General features: G+C 43.0%; 1 protein-coding gene and 1 pseudogene across 1 annotated transcript in view; both read right to left on the reverse strand.

Moving 5' to 3' along the window:
* Positions 1-470: 470 nt before the first annotated feature.
* On the reverse strand, positions 471-3,164 carry LOC121688383 (annotated as a pseudogene).
* A 4,935-nt stretch (positions 3,165-8,099) lies between these two features.
* LOC121695211 (thrombospondin-type laminin G domain and EAR repeat-containing protein-like) overlaps positions 8,100-20,972 on the reverse strand; it is a 17,593-nt gene continuing 4,720 nt past the window's right edge. The window contains exons 4-12 of the mRNA XM_042075831.1: positions 19,908-19,998; positions 19,616-19,775; positions 14,424-14,555; positions 13,895-14,127; positions 11,620-11,818; positions 11,150-11,382; positions 10,076-10,251; positions 9,784-9,885; positions 8,100-9,525 (exon numbers count right to left, since the gene is read on the reverse strand). Coding sequence (XP_041931765.1) covers positions 9,372-9,525; positions 9,784-9,885; positions 10,076-10,251; positions 11,150-11,382; positions 11,620-11,818; positions 13,895-14,127; positions 14,424-14,555; positions 19,616-19,775; positions 19,908-19,998 — 1,480 coding nt within the window. The 3' untranslated portion in view covers positions 8,100-9,371. The remainder of the gene's footprint in view (positions 9,526-9,783; positions 9,886-10,075; positions 10,252-11,149; positions 11,383-11,619; positions 11,819-13,894; positions 14,128-14,423; positions 14,556-19,615; positions 19,776-19,907; positions 19,999-20,972) is intronic.

Below are 20,972 nucleotides of genomic sequence, written 5' to 3' on the forward strand. Positions count from 1 at the left end.
TCTTGAATAATGCCTGTAGATTAGGTTTTAAACTTTGCAGATATGTTGCATGATCATTCAGATCACCAATGTGGCTGTGCATCTTCCGGAACTCTCTCACTGCGTGACCACAGACGTGTAATTTCAGATAGATTTCACCTTCTTCACTCAGTCCCTGGTCTTTCATTCTCTTGTCAATTATTTGGAGGAGGTCTCCAATATCTGCATCTTTGTAGCAGGCTGTACTTTCCCTGACACAAAGCTCTCACATTCTGTATTGACAGCATCACAGATATCCTGGATCTGCTGTTGATTTCTATGATTTTTTCCAAGCCACTGTTTTTTCACAGTGAATTTTTCCAGTCCACAATCCTGCAAATTGGACTGAAGAATCCGTTCGGCATGTCCAGGGTTTGTCTTAAAATGTGACAGCAGCACAGACTGAACTCGCTTACAAACATCTTGCGCTGATATCAAATTAATTGACAGGTTTATATAATGACTTTCCATAACTTCTCAAATTCACTTTCAAGATCTTTATCAGCTAGAAAAGTTATTTTCCCCTTATATTTGACCTGCAGTTCTTGAATCTTTCTCTGTATTATATCTGATGCAATTTTCTTCATAATTTCGATTCCCTCTCTCGTCTTAATGGGTCTCTTTAAAGAGTTTTCTATCGAAATCTCAGTCTCTCTTCTCAGGCGTCTGACACTGTTCCTGAAATCTTCTTTGTATTGCTGCACCAACAGAGAATGGCTGTCATTCTTTGCAAAATATTCTTCAAGGTTTTTGTCGATCACTGCCACTTCTTTGTTCAGAGTTGCTGCAGCCTCATGTAATATTTCTGCCAGTTTGGATTTAGAAAAATCTCCATCTTCAGAAATTAGTTTTTCTTTCTCACAATGCCAGTTGCGCATTGAGGAACAGAAAGACCACACCCATTTTTCGAATTCAGCACATAGTGTGTTGTAAGTGTCAGCCACCATGCTATTTTTGAAATTAAAAACGTATTTCTCAGATTTCACGACATTCCACAAGATGTTTGTCCACTTGTTGAACTCTTTTGCATCATTCATCTCGATGTCATCAGATATGTGTACGGAGTCAAGCAAACTCTTCTTGAGCCCATAGACAGCTTCACTGTAGCCAGCATTCACTGGGGCCATCAGTTGACTTCCATTCCAAAGTGCAGGGATGTAGAAGTTGTCTTTGTCAGAATCATGTTTCATCACATCAGTGAACTTTGTGTTACCTTCTTTTCTCCACATTTTACCTGCTATCTGGGTCATCTCATCCAGCTGCTCCATCAGCTTCGTCCTGTCTCTCTTGTTGTTCTCGTGAGCAGCCATGTCTGGCTTGTTCTGATGCACAAACACACATCTGGGCTTCTTTGGAACTTCCTTCATTCTGAAGAATGCATGGACCACAATCTGCAGAATGTCCTTCATCTCTGTGTTGTTCTCCATGGAAACGTTGATGATGGTGATGTCACTGAGTCCTATGACCAGCGTTGCGAGTCCATTGTCATGTTCGTAGTTTGTGTCTAATGTGGCCAGCTCAGGTGATTTTAGGCCCTCTGTGTTGATGACCATGATGAAGTTACACTTGAGCTCAGATCTGAGTTCCTCAGAGACTTTAATCAGCACCATGAGCCTCCTCTGGTAGATGCTCCACTGCTGACTGCAAACTGCTCTTCAAACATGGTGTTGAGGAGGGTGGACTTCCCAGTGCTCTGCACTCCCAGTACAGCACAGTCATCACCAGGATCCTACTCTTGGAGTCCCCCAGCTGATGTAGCTGGGTCAGGACTTCTGATATCCACTTCATTGGGATGCTTGCTGCGTCTCCATCGACCAGCTCAACTGGAAACCCATCCAGCAGCATCTGAGCACACAGAGAAGGTACAGTAGGTGCTGGACTTGCTGTTTGGCTCTTTTGTTTTCTGGAAGGGAGCAAGCACACAAGTTGGCCCAGCTCACGTAAGAAGTGCTCAAGACCCAGTGTGCAGTTAGAGATTTGATCAGTTAATGATGCAGATGGTCCCCTGGCCTGTGGTATTCTGTGAGAGTGTGTTTTCTGTTGTTCACAATTCTAATGACAAAGGTTGTCCAACTGAATTTTTAACCACTTAAGGAAATAGAGGCGAACTACTCTTGACTGGGATATCCCATCTGTGAAGTTGGTCATGGCCTCAGAAATATCTGTCTGGTGCTGCTTCTTTCTCAAATCACTAACTTTGTGCTGGAGTAAAGCTCTGCACTGCTTTACATCTTGCCCTTTGACCATCTTTTTCATTCTGTACATTTCTTCCTCCATTTGGCTGATTTCCTTCCACATTTTTCCATGCAAGGGCAACTGTCGCACCTTGAAATTTGCAATATCATCAATACTGTTACTGATGGCTTCAGCGTAACGTCTGCCCTCAACACACTCGCTGCAGTCCTCATCTACTTCAATACCAGCCTGACGAGCAGCCTCCGCCATGTCCACCATTTTCATTACGGCTGATTTCTTTTCAATGACTCCACTCACACAGGACCGAAGGGTCTTCACAAACTCTGCATCATTCTGCCTCTTCTTTATGATCACATTCTTGTCCCTGATGTTGAGTTTTCTGCATATATCTTTGAGTGTCTCCATGCTGAAATTCTTTGGGAGCTGGAGACCAGGAACAGCTTTGCTTTGTTCCTTTTGTTGGTCAGAGTGCTTAGGTCTCCCTGTAGGTAATTACTGAATATGAAAACTGCAGCTGAGGTTTGACACAGAAAGGAAATCTGGGTCTTAAACAGCATACCGTCTCCTCTCAGATTGGCCATAGCTACTGGCTCGGTGAATATGTCTGTGTTTCCTTTCCCACAGGGGAGGTACCAGCTGACCTCAACCAGTCCATCTGAGATTCTCCTGGGCACATCTCCACACTCCATGTCATTATGAACAAATGCATAGTTTTGCTGATGAGGATTAAGAAGCTTGTTCAGAGTTTGAGATTTGGCTAAACTGCTCTCTCCTAGTCTAACACCATAGGGATGGCTTTTTCCACAATCCTGCCCTGAACAAATGCCTTGTCACTAGCTACAGATTGAGGTCTGAACTTTTTCACCAGGTCTCTCATGGCCCACAAACATCAGGGTGCTTTGTTGGGTATCACAATTTGGCAACAACAGAGGAACAGCAGACTGGCACATACAGTGGGCAGTGATTCGACTTGGCCAGCTTCACTCGCGGTCCGCACGCGGGATCACGCGGTATCACATGACTTTAAAGGGGACATATTATGCAAATTTCACTTTTTGCATCCTTTTGTACCTCCATTTGGGTCTCTACAGCTCCTAATAACACTCCAAGCGCGAAAAAAAGCCATCCGTTTTCTGTGAGTCAGTTGAACGATTTTGGTGTCAGGAATCATAGGCTTCTATGAGCCATTTGAATGGCTCCCTTATAAGATCTGTTCATTTTGCATGCTATTGCACTATGGTGTCTTTACAATGAACAAAACAATAAATAAATGTACAATGAAATACTTTACAAACTATGTACATAGTTACGAAGTGTGAAATATTGCACAGGGTATGTGGAAGACTTGATGGGCTCCATCATGGGCGAGGTCTTTGTGGACCAAGAAGCATACAGGGAGGAACTCCTATAAATAAGCATTCCTCCGGACCTGTCCTCAGAGTTTGAGCACCCAGAGAAGGAGGGGGTGATCGCCAACTACAGTATGTGTCTCGCTTCAATCCAGGGGAGGCAGTTTGAAGCCCACGTATTGTCCTTGGCTGTCAGGAAACTCCCAACGAACACGCAGGACCACACATGACGGGATGACGACCCTTATTCTGCATCCAAGGAATCCCCAACACCAACTGACAAAGCTCCTGTAGGCAAGCTATCTGTAACGACTTTAAAAAAAAAACATTGCAGTAGTTAGCAGGTTCCATAATCTGTCAGTTCTGTCAAAAGTGCAAAGTGCAATTGTCATATTGCATATGTCATGTTTTATTTCTGTTGTGTGTAATAAATATATTGTAATGTCTTAAATGTGTTACGAGTGTATGTTTGATACCTGCTGAATTTGCAGACAATAGCCATACATAAAAAGAAAGAAAACAACAATTGGGGCATGTGTTGGTGTGTAGGCCTAGCCTGGCTAGCGCCACCACTTCTCAATGAGACGTGGTCTGGGAACCAAACGTTCATTTTCTCGTATTTGAAAAAAATGCCCAGATCCATTTATTGGGTGCCACGGATGTCTATCAAATGCGTCTGTGCATAGCTCATCATTGTCTTGCTTTCCCCCCTGTTCTGTGATTGGTTCCCTATCTCAGGCGAAAATTTGCTCCATGGTCTCCAGGCTGCCTTAGCAGCGTGAATCAAATCGCGCGCAAGGCAGCATGGGAACACCTGTCACTTCTCATAAACACTGGGAAAAACTAATAAGTAGCTTACTAAATAACACATACTGCTCTATTCCCTGTAGCCGTAAGGCCCCATGGTCAGCTCTGTATATGTTCAGTACGTTCTGAAGAGAATAAACATTCAGGCACACCGGGTATAAACCCGTCTGCTGCAGACGTCGTGTGATCTATAATGGTAAGGTAAGGTAATATGGCAGCATACTCACTAGCTCATTTGTAAATAAGTAACACGGTAACATATTTGCAGGCCTTTCTGTAGCTTAGAAAAGTTACCTGTGTAATCTCCTGGCAGCATATACTCTGCCTCAGTTGGCATTGCCCAACAATTTCCACAAGCACACCTATATAATAATTAAAATAATAATAATAAAAGCTAATCAAGTGCTGTGAATCTAGGGAAGTTTCAAATACAAGCAAATGTTAAATATTGTAAAAAGACTGGCTTTGTCACGAAAAATTACATTACGTTTACTTCACAGGCTGAACAGGGTAAAAGCTAATAGCCAAGACTAATTTGGCACGTAGCCTAGGAGAGATAGCAAATACATTGATTAAAAAAGTTAACAAACCATTTAGAAACTGCTTACAGCATTCGTGAAGGTGTTTCTGCAGGTGGCTCCTCTTCATCTTGATCTGGGTCCGACTCTGGGTCGAAAATGTTGGGCTAGAGTGCGCCTCTGTATTCCGTCATTTTCACCCAAGCAGTTGAGTTTTCACGTGAAGAAAACGAACAGCGTAAACATCTGACAGGTGGGGCGTGGCCAGCAGTAGCTTATTTGCATAAAAGTGACAGAGTCCTTAAACGGCTCATTCTGAAAGGGACTGAAGCTGGCAAGAATAGAGGCTGCAGAGATCTCTTTATGTGAGATTGATTTTGTGCAAAAAACTTTATGAACATGTTTTGTATAGCCCATAGACATATTCTAACTTGTTTAAAAAGAGGTATAATATGTCTCCTTTAATTTGTATTTTTCCAGTGACGCTGCAACGACGCTGCAACAACCCAAACAACCGGTAGATGTCTCAAGTGAGCAGGGTGTCTCGTAAAAAGAAATGGAGCCTGGAAAACCCTACACAGACTTCACTACAGACTTTAGCAGACTGGTTTAGAAATAATTTAATAGCCAGAAAGATGCCTGCCCTGCCCTAATAAAGAAATATTTAGTTAACTGCAAGTGAATCCCGTTTGCAGCCGTACAAGAAACGCAGGACAAATGAAACATTCTGGTTTTCTCCGAGTGCAACGATGATAGACAGACATCATTTGGACAAAATATAGAGCATATTTAAAGGCCCCCTAAAGAGTGTTTAAATAAAATTTCCAAAATAATTTTAATAACGCATAAACTCTTAATACAGCGAATGGTACTTCTTGAAGTTTCTGTTCAGGCATGAACACTAAGCCCCCTGCCCCCACCCTACTTGTAGGAATTCTCAGTTCTCTTTCTACAGACTGCTGTCGGTACATTCCGTCTATATTGTATCGGAGTTATGTTTATACTATGTTCTGTACTGTAGGGGAACCCTTCTTTAGTGCTGCTTTACAACTTTAAAACTCCTGACTGGGATGCAACAACCATGGGTGTCTCTGAGGGGGTCAGGGAGCAAAGCTCTGTATACCTGCTGGCTATTCCTATCAGTGCGTGTACCTTGCTCCCACTTGCTCTTGACCTCAGTGGTTAATAACTCTTTGTTTAATGTTTAACTAATGACAAGCCATTCAACGACCTAGGCTTGTCCCATGTTTTAACTTCAGAGAAGGTTCTAACTACAAGTAGAGGTGTCTTAATCCCTGAGACCCTAATGGTCTGGTTGTACTGTATGTTTAGAGGACTTTGACATACAGTATCCTGCCTCTGCAAGCAGGACCAAGAGATATACATGTGCTAGGCATTATTGTCAGCATCATGGGACATACACTTTCAGTACATCTGCATCTGCATACATTGCTGCTGACACAAATAACTGCCACCATGGGATGCAGTATGAAACATACCAGGAAACTGAAGGATATTATTATATAGTGAAGCACCATCCTCACCTCCTCGAGTTGACTTCCATGGTTGTTTACCTCGGCGTCTCCATTAATTGCTGGTCACTCATTTCTTCTTCCACCCCGTCCAAACCTGTGTCTCAGATCAGCACAGTCCAAAGAGGAGAACACGCTGGAACAAAAATGTTATTGTCTTCAGACACTGGAAAACACTCAGGTTTCTAAACCAACCCGTTTTTGGTTTAGAAATGATATGATTCAAATGCAGTTTAACAATCTAATAGTGTCCATAGTGTATCAATTATAAACATTGTCTGTCTTCTGTCAGACCAAAACATTCTGTGATCTAAGGAAATCTATGGAAATACAGATTTGTACACACTCAACATTGATCTGTCACATTATGGCATTTGTACACATCCTTAACTCATTGAGTGCCGAAAACATAATATTACGTTTTTCCTTCCCATGCGTTGAGTGCCAAAAACGTTTTTTAATTACGAAACTAGACACTCTAACACACCTTATATGTGATTTTGGGAACTCTGTGATGAATGGAAATGAAATATATGACGATCGAAAACTCATGAAAACGCACAATCTGGACATTTTATCTGGACATTTTATCATAACTCGGTTGCCGCTTTGGGTCGAATCAGTGACGCATGCACGTCAGGTCAAAACCAGGCCATTTTCGTGGGTCTATCACTAGGTGGCAGTCTCGCCAGGTCTCGCTGATCACTTCCCGGAAAGTTTACACAAGTAAGTAACAGGCAACACTTCATATTTCATGAAAGACGTTATATCTCCATTTCTAGAAAAAAAACAGCGATTTTGATGAAAACTAGCCACTGTTTAGCTTGGGATTTCTCAGGAACAGAGGCTTGTAGAAATACACGGTTTGCACCCACCGAGAGCTTAAAGTCTCACCTTTTAAACGAGCCATTGTATGTGTTCATAGCTATAACACAGAATATGCTGTGGCTGTACAAAAATCATCAACAATGGTCTAGATTGCTGGCACTCTAGGACAAAGCTCCCGAAAACAGCTTGGCATTCAATGAGTTAAGGTATTGACTGATAAAATAACCAGAAAAGCAGTAGTTCCTCCGCGCTTCTGTAATTAACTATCTGGTGCGTCAACGGGAGAGGACTAATTGTAGTGAGAGAGAGGAGTTTTACCGGAGCAACACAGATGTTTAAACTTCAGATTTTTATTTTAATGTGACAACATAAGAAACTAACGTTTCAACGTTCTGCCACGTCTTCGTCAGAGTCTATTGTGTCACTTTTTTAGAAGACCAATTAGAAGTCTGAAGACAATACTATCAACTATACAGTAAAAATAAACTATATACGAAGCATTACATTACACATGGTGAAATAAAAAAACAAAATACATGTTGTACTACAGACTTACTGTTCATTTTCTTCTTCCAAATCTTCCTTCTTTAATATTCCTCATAAAGATTTGAAGATTACGGCAATGTACAACATTTGAAAAGCTTAGGTTAGCAGTAATCATAAAGAACAACGTAGAAACTATGATCAAGTTAGCCGTTCAAATGCAGCCTATCCTTCCACAGTAACAAAGGTTACATTTTTATTTAAGTCATGGAAACAAAGAGTGAATTTCTTATATATCTGTTTCAGTGCATACCGAATACAAACGTCCATCCATTATTCTAACAGATCATAATCTAACAGCATTATGTATTTATTTTATTTATTCAATGTCCTCATGGGATGGGAAATAGCCTGACTTAAAACTCAATTTTCACTGAGATTGTTTTTATTTGCAGATAATAGTCAAAAAAGCACATGATTTACATATTTTTTACTTAAATTTCATGAATGTATTTACATACAGTATAAAACCCTCAGGAGCTACAGGCTGCAGAAATGCTTTTAATTAAACAAGTCAACTTCCATCATAATAAGGGACATATTGGCCAATGTCACAGATTGTTTTTTCCAAAAAGTATGCCTGATATCTGAGTTTATTCCTGTGCTTTTTCAAGTCGAAGTGCATGGATATGATGAATTTTTTGAATACTGCTTACAAGTCTACGTTGTACAAACTGATTCATGTTTAAAATAGCAGTGTAGAAATAACAACACCATGTTTTGAGACATGGTGAATTTATTGAATCCTGGCAACATGATTCCAATAATAATCTCTTTATACAAAAATGTGTTAAACACAGTCATGCTCAAGCAAGAACAGACGAGTGTGTATCCAAATAAAATGCAAAGCTATAGGGGATATTTGTGATGATAAACACATTTTGTTTCAGATTCTTTGAATCATTTGAATCATTTTTTTCAGTCAAGAAAGTGTATCTGCTCTGCATTTGAAAATATGGTATTCAAGTCTTAGAGTAGATGATACAAATTATGTATTAGACAGTGATGACGTGTGAAGTAGCTTATGCTCGTGACAAATAGGTCTATGTGTGGAATGAATTGTTTAAAAGGAAAAATAGCTAAATGTCAAAAAAATTATATATATATACAGTATAATGAATAACAACTTGAAATGTGTGTATGTTGAGAGAATAGCTTAAATGGAAGATATGACCACATCAATTTGTAAAGTACATAGCTGCCACAGCACCCAGGTATTGCGCTTAAGTGCACTTGTATTTGCACTTAATTATTACATTAATTTTGATATAAAATATGAAAATATGTAAGCCTTCAGTAAGTTTAGAGAATCCATTTTAAATATATTTGAGGTCACAGTGAAGGTTGTGAGTCTGTGAGGAGAGTTTTGAGGTTGCTCTGGATGATGAGGGTTCGGTAAGTTTTGAGTCTGAAGACTTTTGAGAATGTTGAAGATGAGGAGGCTTTAGTAGTTCTTGGGCTTGTTGATTTTGAAGAGCATCCGTTTGAGTCTGAAGACTTTGGAGAGTGTTAAAGATGAGCAGGATTCAGTAGGTCTTGAGTCTGAAGACTTTTAGGAGAGTGTTGAGGATGAGGATGCTTTAGTAGGTCTTGAGCCTGAAGACTTTGGAGAGAGTTGAGGTGGCGCTGGCGTATATGAGGAAGGAGCCCTCACTGCTGTGGAAGAACTCCCAGTCCCTACAGCCCACCGTCAGCAGCTCATGAACGGACACAAACCCCTCTGAACCCTGCCATCTGAGAACACACACACACACACACACACACACACACACACACACACACACACACACACACACACACACACAGACGAACAGATTAGCTGCACAAGCCCATACAATTCAGAAGGACAAACGCTGGCTCACTTCAGTGAGTTTTGCTTTCTGTTGTTGATGTCAGCTGTCAAATGTAGCAGGTTCTTTCTTGTAGAACAGAGGAAGGTATTCAAGGACAACAAACACTGCAGTCTACTCTGCAGGCAGTACTGCCTCTGACCTGTAGATGGCACTGTTGAGTGAGTAGGATGTGCCGTTGTAGGAGTTGGCCACCACCAGGAAGCTCTGCGTCCCAACCGTGAAGAACTCCCAGTCCACTGCCCTGCACATACAACAAGCATAATAAAACAGACTGGTGGAGTGGAGTGTGTGTGTGTGTGTGTGCGTGTGATACACTGTGCGTGGCTGTTTGTGTGTGTGTTTGTGTGTATAAGAGAGAGACAGTGTTAGTGAGTGTGTGTGTGTGCGTGCGTGTGCGTGTGTGTCAATGTGTGTATTTGTGTGTGACTCACGTGTGTGTGAGTATGTCCTGGAATCTGATGAACCTCTGCAGCTCCATGTTGAGCTCGTAGATGGTGGAGTTGATGGAGTATTGGCTCGACCCGCGTGTGTGTAGCTCCCCATTGGCCACCGCCAGGAAGACCCGCCCATCGATCTCAAACATCTCCCAGTCCGTCGCCCCGAACGTCTAAGAAGCACAACAGCATACCAGTTACTACATCTAAGAGACAACACCATGTCAGTGCAGTAGGATGTACATCTAAGAGATTTACATCACCACTTGGGGCAGTCGTGGCCTACTGGTTAGAGCTTCAGGCTTGTAGCCGGAAGGTTGCCGGTTAGATCCCCGACCAGTAGAAACGGCTGAAGTGCCCTTGAGCAAGGCGCCTAACCCCTCACTGCTCCCCGAGCCCCGCTGTAGCAGGTAGCTCACTGCGCCGGGATTAGTGTGTGCTTCACCTCACTGTGTTCACTGTGTGCTGAGTGTGTTTCACTAATTCATGGATTGGGATAAATGCAGAGACCAAATTTCCCTCAAGGGATCAAAAGAGTATATATACTTATACTTATGAAGTAGTTACTACATCTAAGAGATCTACAACACCATGTCAGTGCAGTATGATGTAATGCACCTTTTCATTCAGAGGTCGTAAATGATTGTGACCCACGTGGCAAACAGGTTGTGCCAGAGAACTTTGGTTCTGATCGTTACCATAAAAACCTGGAATTTCCCCACCTGGCAGCCAGCCCCCTACATGTCTGTCTGAAGCTTCAGCGGTTGCCAGGTTTGATTCTGTTGGTTTGGTTTACAAGCAAAGCCCCTTTTTTCTTTAAAGCTGCTCTAAGCGATGTTAGGCAATGTCACTTCTGTTGATGTTCAAACAAAACAGAGAGCTAGCTCGATACTCCCTCCCTCTCCCTCTCCCTCTCATGCGATTGAAACTCTCCTAAACATGCATCTCATCGGTTATTGGCTGGACACTGAAGCCTGTTGGTCTACTGCTTCTCCAAATGAATGAGCTCTAACCAGCATGAATAGATGAATATGGATGAAGCAGATGCCATGTGGAAGAGGCTGCACTCACAGTGATGTCCTGAAAGTGCTGGAACTGCCCGGCCACCCTCACATAGATGGTGGAGTTGATGCAGGTTGTGACGCCATCAAACGTGTTGGCCACAGCCAGGAAGTGGTAGGGCCCCACGCTGAAGAACTCCCAGTCGTATGCGCCGGACGTCAGAAGGGTCTGGTTCACCTCGAAGAGCTTGGTTCCTGGGTTCCACTTGTAGATGACGCTGTCTATGTTGTGGTTGTTGTCAGCTGAAACATACAGGTGCAGACTGAGATTGGAGTTGAGGGGGAAATAAATCTACCATTCCTTTGGAATAAATGACAATAGCATTAGCCATTGTCTTGTTATGAAGACATTTTCATATTTTTTGCTGGCTATAAAGATTTTTTATTATAGATTATAGAAGGTGGTCACTTCAAAAGAGTAAGTCTGGTGATAAAAACATGGATTATTTATTGGTCCATTAGTTTGACTGACAGCTATACCTCTTCTGTGATTGGCCACGGCGAGGTAGGCCTCTCCATGGATGCTAAATGCCTCCCAGTCCTGAGCAGTGTGTGTCTGCAGGCTCTGGTAGCGAAAGAACTTGTGCTTGTGCGGGTTCCACTTATAGATGATGGAGTACTCTTCTCCTCCCCCAGCCTCCTCACTACTGCTGCCTGAGTTAGCCACCACCAGGAAGCTCTGTGGGGGGAAGCAGACCCAACACAGGAGGTCAAGGAGCGGAGACACAGAAGACTGACGCAGCATCCCCCAGGACTGGGTTATGCCAGGACTGTAGGAGACTGATATGTTATCCACCAGCATTGGGTTATGATCAGGGTTTGTGCTCTTCTGTAACTCAGAAGAGCAAGGTGCTACAACTACCAAGGCCATGGGTGTGTGTCTTTATGTATGTATGACAGGTTATACTGCACCTACAGTATGTTTAAAGTTCATACCTTACCTATTCTGTGCCATGCCAAGGATGAAAGTGTTACTGTAAGTGCTAAGGGCTAACAGAGAGGCTACACCAGACACATAACTGAAGGGTTCCGTTACGCATTGCGTCTGCTGCAACAATTAGCTTCCACTATGATCAGGAACTGGCTACACCAGACGTGATAGCGGCGCGTACGTTCAGAAAAAATAATCTTCTAAAACTATTTTTAAGCGCTGGGAATGGATCGCTTCAGTTACGCGCCCGCATAGCTTCCCTGTAAGTGACTGGACGTGTGTGTGAGGCGTCTGATCCCCAGAGAGCATGTGTACTGTGAGGTGGACGTGTGTGTGTGTGAGGCGTCTGATCCCCAGAGAGCATGTGTACTGTGAGGCGTAAAAAAAGCCTGATGTTTTATAACGAACCCTCAGGGTGGGCGCAGCTGGTTATAAAGGACTGTCATATTGAGAAAGAATATGATTTGTTCAAAGAGTTGTTTTTTTTCCCTGAGAGAAACTGCAGCTTATAAATGCAGTCAATTATCTCATAACATTTTACATATACATATACATTTATCAAGTGAAATAAATGAAAATTATTTTAATAATATAATAATGTTTTGCTTCATAAACAATGTTATTTCAGCTTAGATGGAACTCTCTCTCCCTCTTGTTCACCTGTGAGTTAAACAACTATGAGTTTAGCACCTGTGACTTCACATGGGAGTGTTCAAGAGCACTTGTTTGTCTTCACTTCAAATGAGGTGATAAATCAAGAGAGTGTAATATCAAACACTGAGGGAGAAATCACAAGATAATAACACCTCAACAATCATCAGAAGGAGGTGGGGCATGAGAAAGGGAGATCAAGAAAGAGAGAGAAAGAGAGGGAGGGAGAGGGGGAGCATAAAACTTGACTGGCAAAGATTAACTACAGTAGGCACAAGAGGAGACCTAGGAGTGTGTGTGTGTGTGTGTGTGTGTGTGTGTGTGTGTGTTCATGTAAATGAGTGTGAGTGTGGTTGTGTGTGTGTTAGAATGTGTGTGTGGGTGTCTGTGTGTACTGTATGTGTAAAAAAGAGAGAAAGCGTGAACCAGGGAGATAGTGTACTCTAAGGGCAAACACACACATACACACACACACACACACAAACACACACAACACACACACACACATACACACACACACACACACACACACACAGACACAAACACACAGACACAAACACACACATACACACACACCTGAGGGCAAACATAACTCAAAGTGATTTATAGTGTCTTTGCTCCTCTCACTCTCCCTCCTCAACTCTGACCACAGGGTTTTCCCCCTCTGAACACTAACCTGAACACACACACACACACACACACACACACACACACACACACCTGTGCACAACCAGGGGCACCCCTCCAAGAACACCTATAACGTAGCATTTAGGGAGGGCCAAAATGGTTTTCTGTCATAGGGCCCAAAACTTTGCACAACACACATCAGATGATTTCATTTAACATTGTTTCAGAAACCACTAAACACACACACACGCACAAGCATACACACTCACACACACACACCCCACACACACAAACACACACTCACACATACATAAAGATGATTTCATTTAACATTGGTTTCACAAGTTTCAGAAACCGCTATACCACTAAACACACACACGCACAAGCATACACACACACACATACCCCACACACACAAACACGCACACATACTGTACATAAAGACACACACATACACACACACACACACACACACACACACACACACACACACACACACACACCCTCCCATGTCCCCTGTGATGACTGTATGTGTGTGTTTCCCACCCTTTTCCCAATGGTGAAGTACTTCCAGGCTTGAGCCTCGAACGTGCTGATGTTCTGGTAGAGCCGGAATTTCCCCTCTTCCCACTTGTAGATGGCGGATCCCGACTGGGAATCCCGTCCGGCGGCAGCCAGGAAGAGTCCAGCGGATGGGATGAAGAAGACCTCGGTGTCGGAGGTCTTGGAACGCGTGTGGAGGTACTGGTAATCCTCCACGTAGTCCAGCCGTGCATGCTCTGCAGCGACACGGGTTAATTCAGATTATAATTTATTAATTCAGATTATAATTTACTGATTCAGATTATAATTTATTGAGATTAAAACTGAGAGTACAAAGTCATATGATGTATTTAAAGTTTCCACTTTTTAACTTACTTTAAATGAATTTAGTTTATTCACACCATTCACATCCTGATACTAACGCCTGATTTTAGACTTGTATACTACGTTTATTACTCTTACAAAGACCTGCTATAACACTGGTAATAAAACTGTGTATAAGATGTTATAAGCATGCTATAAGCAGGCAGACCTTCGAGCATAGGGAGCCACATGAGTCCATCACACAGATAGAGGCCCCTCTTCAGAGTGTTGACCCAAAGCTGGCCCTGCTCTAGATCACCACAAGGGGGCACCAAACCCTCTGTCACGCGCACTTCAGCCTCTGCAGAGCACATGGACACAGAGATAAAGAGTTGCTGTTGTTTTTCATACCCAGTCAATGGATCAGTCAAAGGTGGAAAAAATAACCGACCACTAAATAACATGATGACACCATAGACATGACATAGCATATCACAAACACAAACACGCACACACGTACACGCACTGACACACATAAGGATTCACACATTGCGCCCTCTTGGTGTAACATCATTAAGATGTCACCACTTGCCAAAAGGGTTGGACAAAGTTGTTAGAGCAAGCTGCCAATACCACCATGATTCACGTGTGATGGGATTGGTCCCATCCACCCATCCCATACCCCCCCTACCAACAAACACACACACACACACACACATACACACACACACACATAGCCACACACCTCAGATACAAAAGTCAAGTGCTCATTCTTCTTTGTGTATCTTGGCTGTGCTGCACAGCTTCGAATGTGAAGACAGATATAGGGAAAATTACTCATTATGTAAAAGTGTGTGTGTGTGTGTGCGTGTGCAGGTGCATGTGTGGCCAGGGCATCCATCACTTTTATAGACAGGAGGAAATGGTGTTGGAGGAAGCCCATGGAGGTGCACTGGCTGAGAATGCGCCTTCTCTAAGTGTGCGGTCAGTCAAGGTCTGTTCACCAATCAGAATGCGGTTTTCTTCTCTCCCTGTCCCTTCCTACCTGCCCTCTCTCTACCTACACACACCCACACACACACACTCACACACACACACACACACACGCTGCCCTCTCTCTACCTCTGGCATTATGTGTAGCCTGCACATATCCACATGCACTATACACACCCACACCCACACAGATACACTCACACACACACACACACACACACACACACGCTGCCCTATCTCTACCTCTGGCATGGTGTGTAGCCTGCACATATCCACATGCACTATACACTCCCACACAGACACACTCACACACACATGAGTGCATGAATGAACAGACGTTCTCTCAAAAGGCCAGACCCGGCGGCAGACACAAATTCACAGACGGGCATTACACCTTTCCAGGGGGGGGCACGGGAACTTAAATTGATCACGGTAGTTTAAGCTTACACTTGACGAAACATTCTAATATGAAAATGTAGATGCAATTGTTGTAAAATGGTGCAGCTCCTTTAAGAGAGCCCCGTGCACAGGGATGGAGAGAGAGAAAGCGAGAGGGGATGTGTGTTAGAACTGAGATGCGTGTGGAAAAAGTAGACGTGCTGTTGAGACTGGAGCTAGTCATATTCAAAATAATGCAAAAATAAATCCGCAGATAAAACCAAAATCCTTGTTCATTTGCTAACCACTTTCAGATAGAGTGTTAGGGAGTTAGCCCCGAAGTTACGGATAACTTCGGCCCTGGAGTGGTAAAAAGCTCCCTGTTCTCTGACTAGGTCAGAAGAAAAAAACAGTAAAGGTTAGCACTTTCAAACAAACCCAGAAACTACTAGGCCTACTTCTACTAACTACGATATGAGATACAGCAGGGAAAATAAGTATTGAACACGTCAACATTTTTTTCAGTAAGTATACTTCCAGTGAGGCTAATCGCATGAAATTTTCACCGGACATTAGTATTAACTTAGGTAATCCACACATATATAAAAATCCAAACATTAATGTCAAAAAGTAGAGTTATGAGTAAAAAAGTGGAATGGCACAGGGAAAAAGTATTGAACACGCTAAGAAAAAGCAGTACACAAAGGCAAGGAATGGCAAGGAACAAACTGGAATCTATAAGTAGTTAGAGAAATTATCCCTCCTATCTGTGCAAATTAATATAAGCTGGGTTAGTACATACTGTACTGGTAGGCTATAAAAAGGTTTTTTGTTACCAAGGTGTCACACAAGAAACATTTCATGATGGGTAAAAGCAAAGAGCTCTCCCAAGACCTTTGCAACCTTATTGTTGCAAAACATATCAATGGGACTGGTTACAGATACACTTCAAAACTTCAGAATTATCCAGCAAGCAGTATTGTAGCCATTATTTGCAAGTGGAAGGAACATCACTGCATCATCAACTGGCCATGCACAGGATCTCCTTGCAAGATTTCAGACCAGAAAGTCAGAAGAGTAGCCCAAGAGCCAAGGACCACTCGGAGAAAGCTCCAGAAAGACTTGGAGGCAGCAGGAACAATTGTTACAGAGAAAATCATAGGTAATGCACTCCACTGCCATGGCCTCTATGCACGCTCATCCCGCATGACTCTATTGCTGAAGAAAAAACATGTCAAAGCTTGTTGAAAGTTTGCTACACAACATTTGGACAATCCTATGAAATACTGAGAGAATGTATTCTGGTCAGGCAAGAGCAAAATGTAACTTTTCGGATGTCATACTACACACCATATTTGGAGGAGAAATGGCACTGTGTATCACCCTAAAAATACCCTACCAATAGTGAGGTTTGGAGGTGGTGGCATCATGGTGTGGGCTGTTTTTCATCTCATGATACTAGCAGACTTCATACAGTTGAAGGAATGATGAATGGATCATTTTGTTCTGGGAGAATCTTTCCATCCACCAGGATGATGAGGATGAGACATGGCTAGACCTTCCAGCAGGACAATGATCCAAACCATTTAGCAAAGGAAGATCTCAATTGGTTTCAGAGAAATTAAATCAAGGCCCTGACTTCAATCCAATTGAACAGTTTTGGAAGTTAACTAAAGATCAGGATTCACAAGATGGACCCCTGAAATCTTCAATATTAAAGGACTATCTGTTTAAAAGAATGGGCCAAACTCACACCAGAATACTGTGACTGATTAGTTTCGGCATACAGGAAATGCCTTGAAGCCGTCATTACAAATAAAGGCTTTTCCACAAAGTATTTAAGAAATTTCAGCAGGTGTGTTCAATACTTTTTTCCTGTGTCATTCCACTTTATTACACATAACTCTACCTATGGACTTTAATGTTTGGATTTTTTATATGGGTGGATTAACTGAGTTAATACTCAGGTCTGGTGAAAATTTCATGCAGTATACTCATTGGAAGTATACTTACTGAAAAAAATGTTGACATGTTCAATACTTATTTTCCCCGCTGTATAGCCTACCTGCGAGCCGATAAGCTATATTTGTCATCGGATGACAGGGGTTAGTGCAGAAGTGAAGTAGACTGCGCCACGTAACCTCCTCTCCATTTAGGTGATGGGCTTACCTAATGTTCCTGATTGATTTGCTACGGAATAATACAGATTTTTCAAGTTTTATTTGCTACTTGCAAGATTGACAAACGTATAATATAGGCCTACATTTAATAAGTGTTCAAAATCAATCTATGGGATTGGGGTTGGTTGGAGCAGCCAAACTCGTCCAGGGCGGGCACAGATGACTTCCAGGACAGGCCTGGCCCCCCAAAGCCCCCCCATGCCGCCGGGCTGCAAAAGGCATTCACTCACTATCAGGTATCATACATCCACATATGAACAGGCACACATAGTCATAGAGCATGCATGATCACACACACACACACACACACACACACACACACACACACACACACACACACACACACACACACACACACACAGTCATGTGCTCACATGGCTTTCAATCCTTGTCAGAGCAGTATTTACATATCCACAAACTCACCATGAACATAGGGGCATATGAGCACACACATACACATGTGTAGGTATGAGCACGCACACACACACACACACACACACAAACAAACACACACACAAACACACACACACATTTCATCACTGTCAAAGCAGTATTTACATACCCACAAACTCACCTTGAACATAGAGACATATGAGCACACACAAACACACACACACACACACACACACACACACACACACACACACACACACACACACACACACAGAGAGAGAGAGAGAAACACACACATAGTTACATGCACACATGTCTTTCGATCCTTGTCAGAGTATCAGTGACAGGAGAGAGGTTGGGTTACAGAATTCTTAACACAATCACAGACCTGTGTTTACAGATGAAACTAAGTATCACACACACACACACACACACACACACACACACACACACACACAAATACACACACACACACACACACACACACAAATACGCACACACACACATACAGTCCTCCTCTGCTCTTTGAAACACAGTGGATGTGTGTTGGTAACAACAGAAGGAATGTGCTATAGTGTGTTCTCTTGGCTAAAGGTTCCCAGCAAATTGACAATAAAAAAAAAAACTATAGCATTTGACTGCCACACAAACTCATCGACAGCATAGGAATAGAGGTGTAGTGTGGCACCATAACTGACCTTGTGTGCCTATATAGACTCTCCATAGCGTGGCACTATGCCCAATCTTACTGTAGAGGGCGACTATATAGACTCTCCATAGCGTGGCACTATGCCCAATCTTACTGTAGAGGGCGACTATATAGACTCTCCATAGTGTGGCACTATGCCCACTCTTACTGTAGAGGGCGACTATATACAGTAGACTCACCATAGCGTGGCTATATGCTCTTACTGTAGAGGACGACTATATACAGTAGACTCACCATAGCGTGGCTATATGCTCTTACTGTAGAGGGCGACTATATACAGTAGACTCACCATAGCGTGGCTATATGCTCTTACTGTAGAGGACGACTACAGCTATCCTGGTGTGCCCTCTAGAGGAGGATGAGAGGATGATAGCCAAAGATGGCATATTGTGCCCAACGAGAGGGTAGCTGGTTGGCACATGCCCATCCTTACCGTGGGATTAGAGGGGACGGCTAGCTGTTAGCACATGCCCATCCTTACCGTGGGATTAGAGGGGACGGCTAGCTGTTAGCACATACCCATCCTTACCATAGAGACAGAGAGGTAGGGCAGCTGGTTGGCACTATGCCCATTCTTACCATATGGGAAGAGGGAAGCTGGTTGGCACTTGTGCCCATTCTTACTGTATGGGTAGAGGGGCAGCTGGTTGGCACATGCCTTCTTCTAACTGTAGAGATAGAGAGGTAGGGCAGCTGGTTGGCACTTTGCCCATTCTTACCATATGGGTAGAGGGGTAGCTAGCTGGTTGGCACTGTGCCCATTCTTACCGTATGGATAAAGGGGCAGCTGGTTGGCACTGGAGCCCTTGGCAGGGAGCTGCAGCAGAGAGGGGGGCACGGAGAGAACTGGCAGGCTGGGCACTGAGGACGGGCACATGCGCGGGGTGGCATCAGAGCCGGGTAACAGCACCAGCTGCCGCAGTAGGCCCTGGCAGAGAGGACGACACAGCACAGGTCACCTGTATGTGTGTGTATGTGTGTGTGTGTGTATGTATGTGTGTGTGTGTATGTGTGTGTTTGTGTGTGTGTGTGTGTGTGTGTGTGTGTATGTATCACTCACTGAGAAGAGACCTCTATATCTCCTGCGGCTTCCGATGAAGAAGCGTGATCCTCTGGTGTCTAGATCAGAGGGGAATGGCCTGTCATGGATCCTGTGTACACATGCACACACACACCCACACACACACACACACACACACACACACAACGTAAAACTTTAAATAATAGCCGAGTCCCAAATAGACGCCTGTCTCTTTTAAACGCCTGGTGTGGATACAGATTTGGGTTAAAGGCCGGTCTCAAATAGAGGCCTGGTCTGTTTTTTAGTTTCGGGTTGTATTTAATCTTCTAAAACCCGTCAGATCGTCTGTTTAAGCCAGTATGGTGCAGCATGCGCACGCTAACGTTATGATCAGATGGCATTAAAAGACTGTGGTGGGGAAAAGCTAGAGTTCCAAATTGTATAACTTTTTTGAAATTAACTATGCCTATATGTCCGACTTCAACATCGTTCAATTCATCCCTTTTGTTTCAAATTTCCTGGATAGGCAGATGGTAAGGTTGTTTTTATGCTGGCAACAAAACAAAAGGGTTCACAAATGTTATTCTTTATTCTAAATGCGTACCACCATGGCGATAAAGAGAAATAAGTAGGCTATTTCCAAATAAAATACTGGAGGAACGATATGGTTCATGCTCTCTCATGCTGTTTCATTCGTGCCGAAAAGGAGGGAGAATGAAACATTATGCACGTTCCACTTTTGCATAAATCATTTCCTGAACGGGCTGAAAATGCAACTGTATTTGACAGAGGACAGATATAAGTTGCTAGTGACAAAATATGAGCTTTCAGTGTGATACGATCTCTTTGTAAATTACATTTGATTAAAATGTGTTTCATCTGTTCCAGCTATCCCCACTATTTGGATCTTATCTCACTCAATGAACAACATCTCAACACTAAATGAATGATGATCCGTACTGTAATTGTCATTGAATAGCCTAGTCAAATGGGTAGACATTCAGTGTGTTTGAAATAATTAATTCAATAATATTTTCCATCTTTGCAGAGGAAAAGTAGAAATCTAGATGCACCCTAGCGGGGCTAGTCTAGCAACTCTCCGTT

Source organism: Alosa sapidissima, chromosome 2 (genome assembly GCF_018492685.1).
Source record: "Alosa sapidissima isolate fAloSap1 chromosome 2, fAloSap1.pri, whole genome shotgun sequence".
In the NCBI taxonomy this organism is placed as follows: Eukaryota; Metazoa; Chordata; class Actinopteri; order Clupeiformes; family Clupeidae; genus Alosa; species Alosa sapidissima.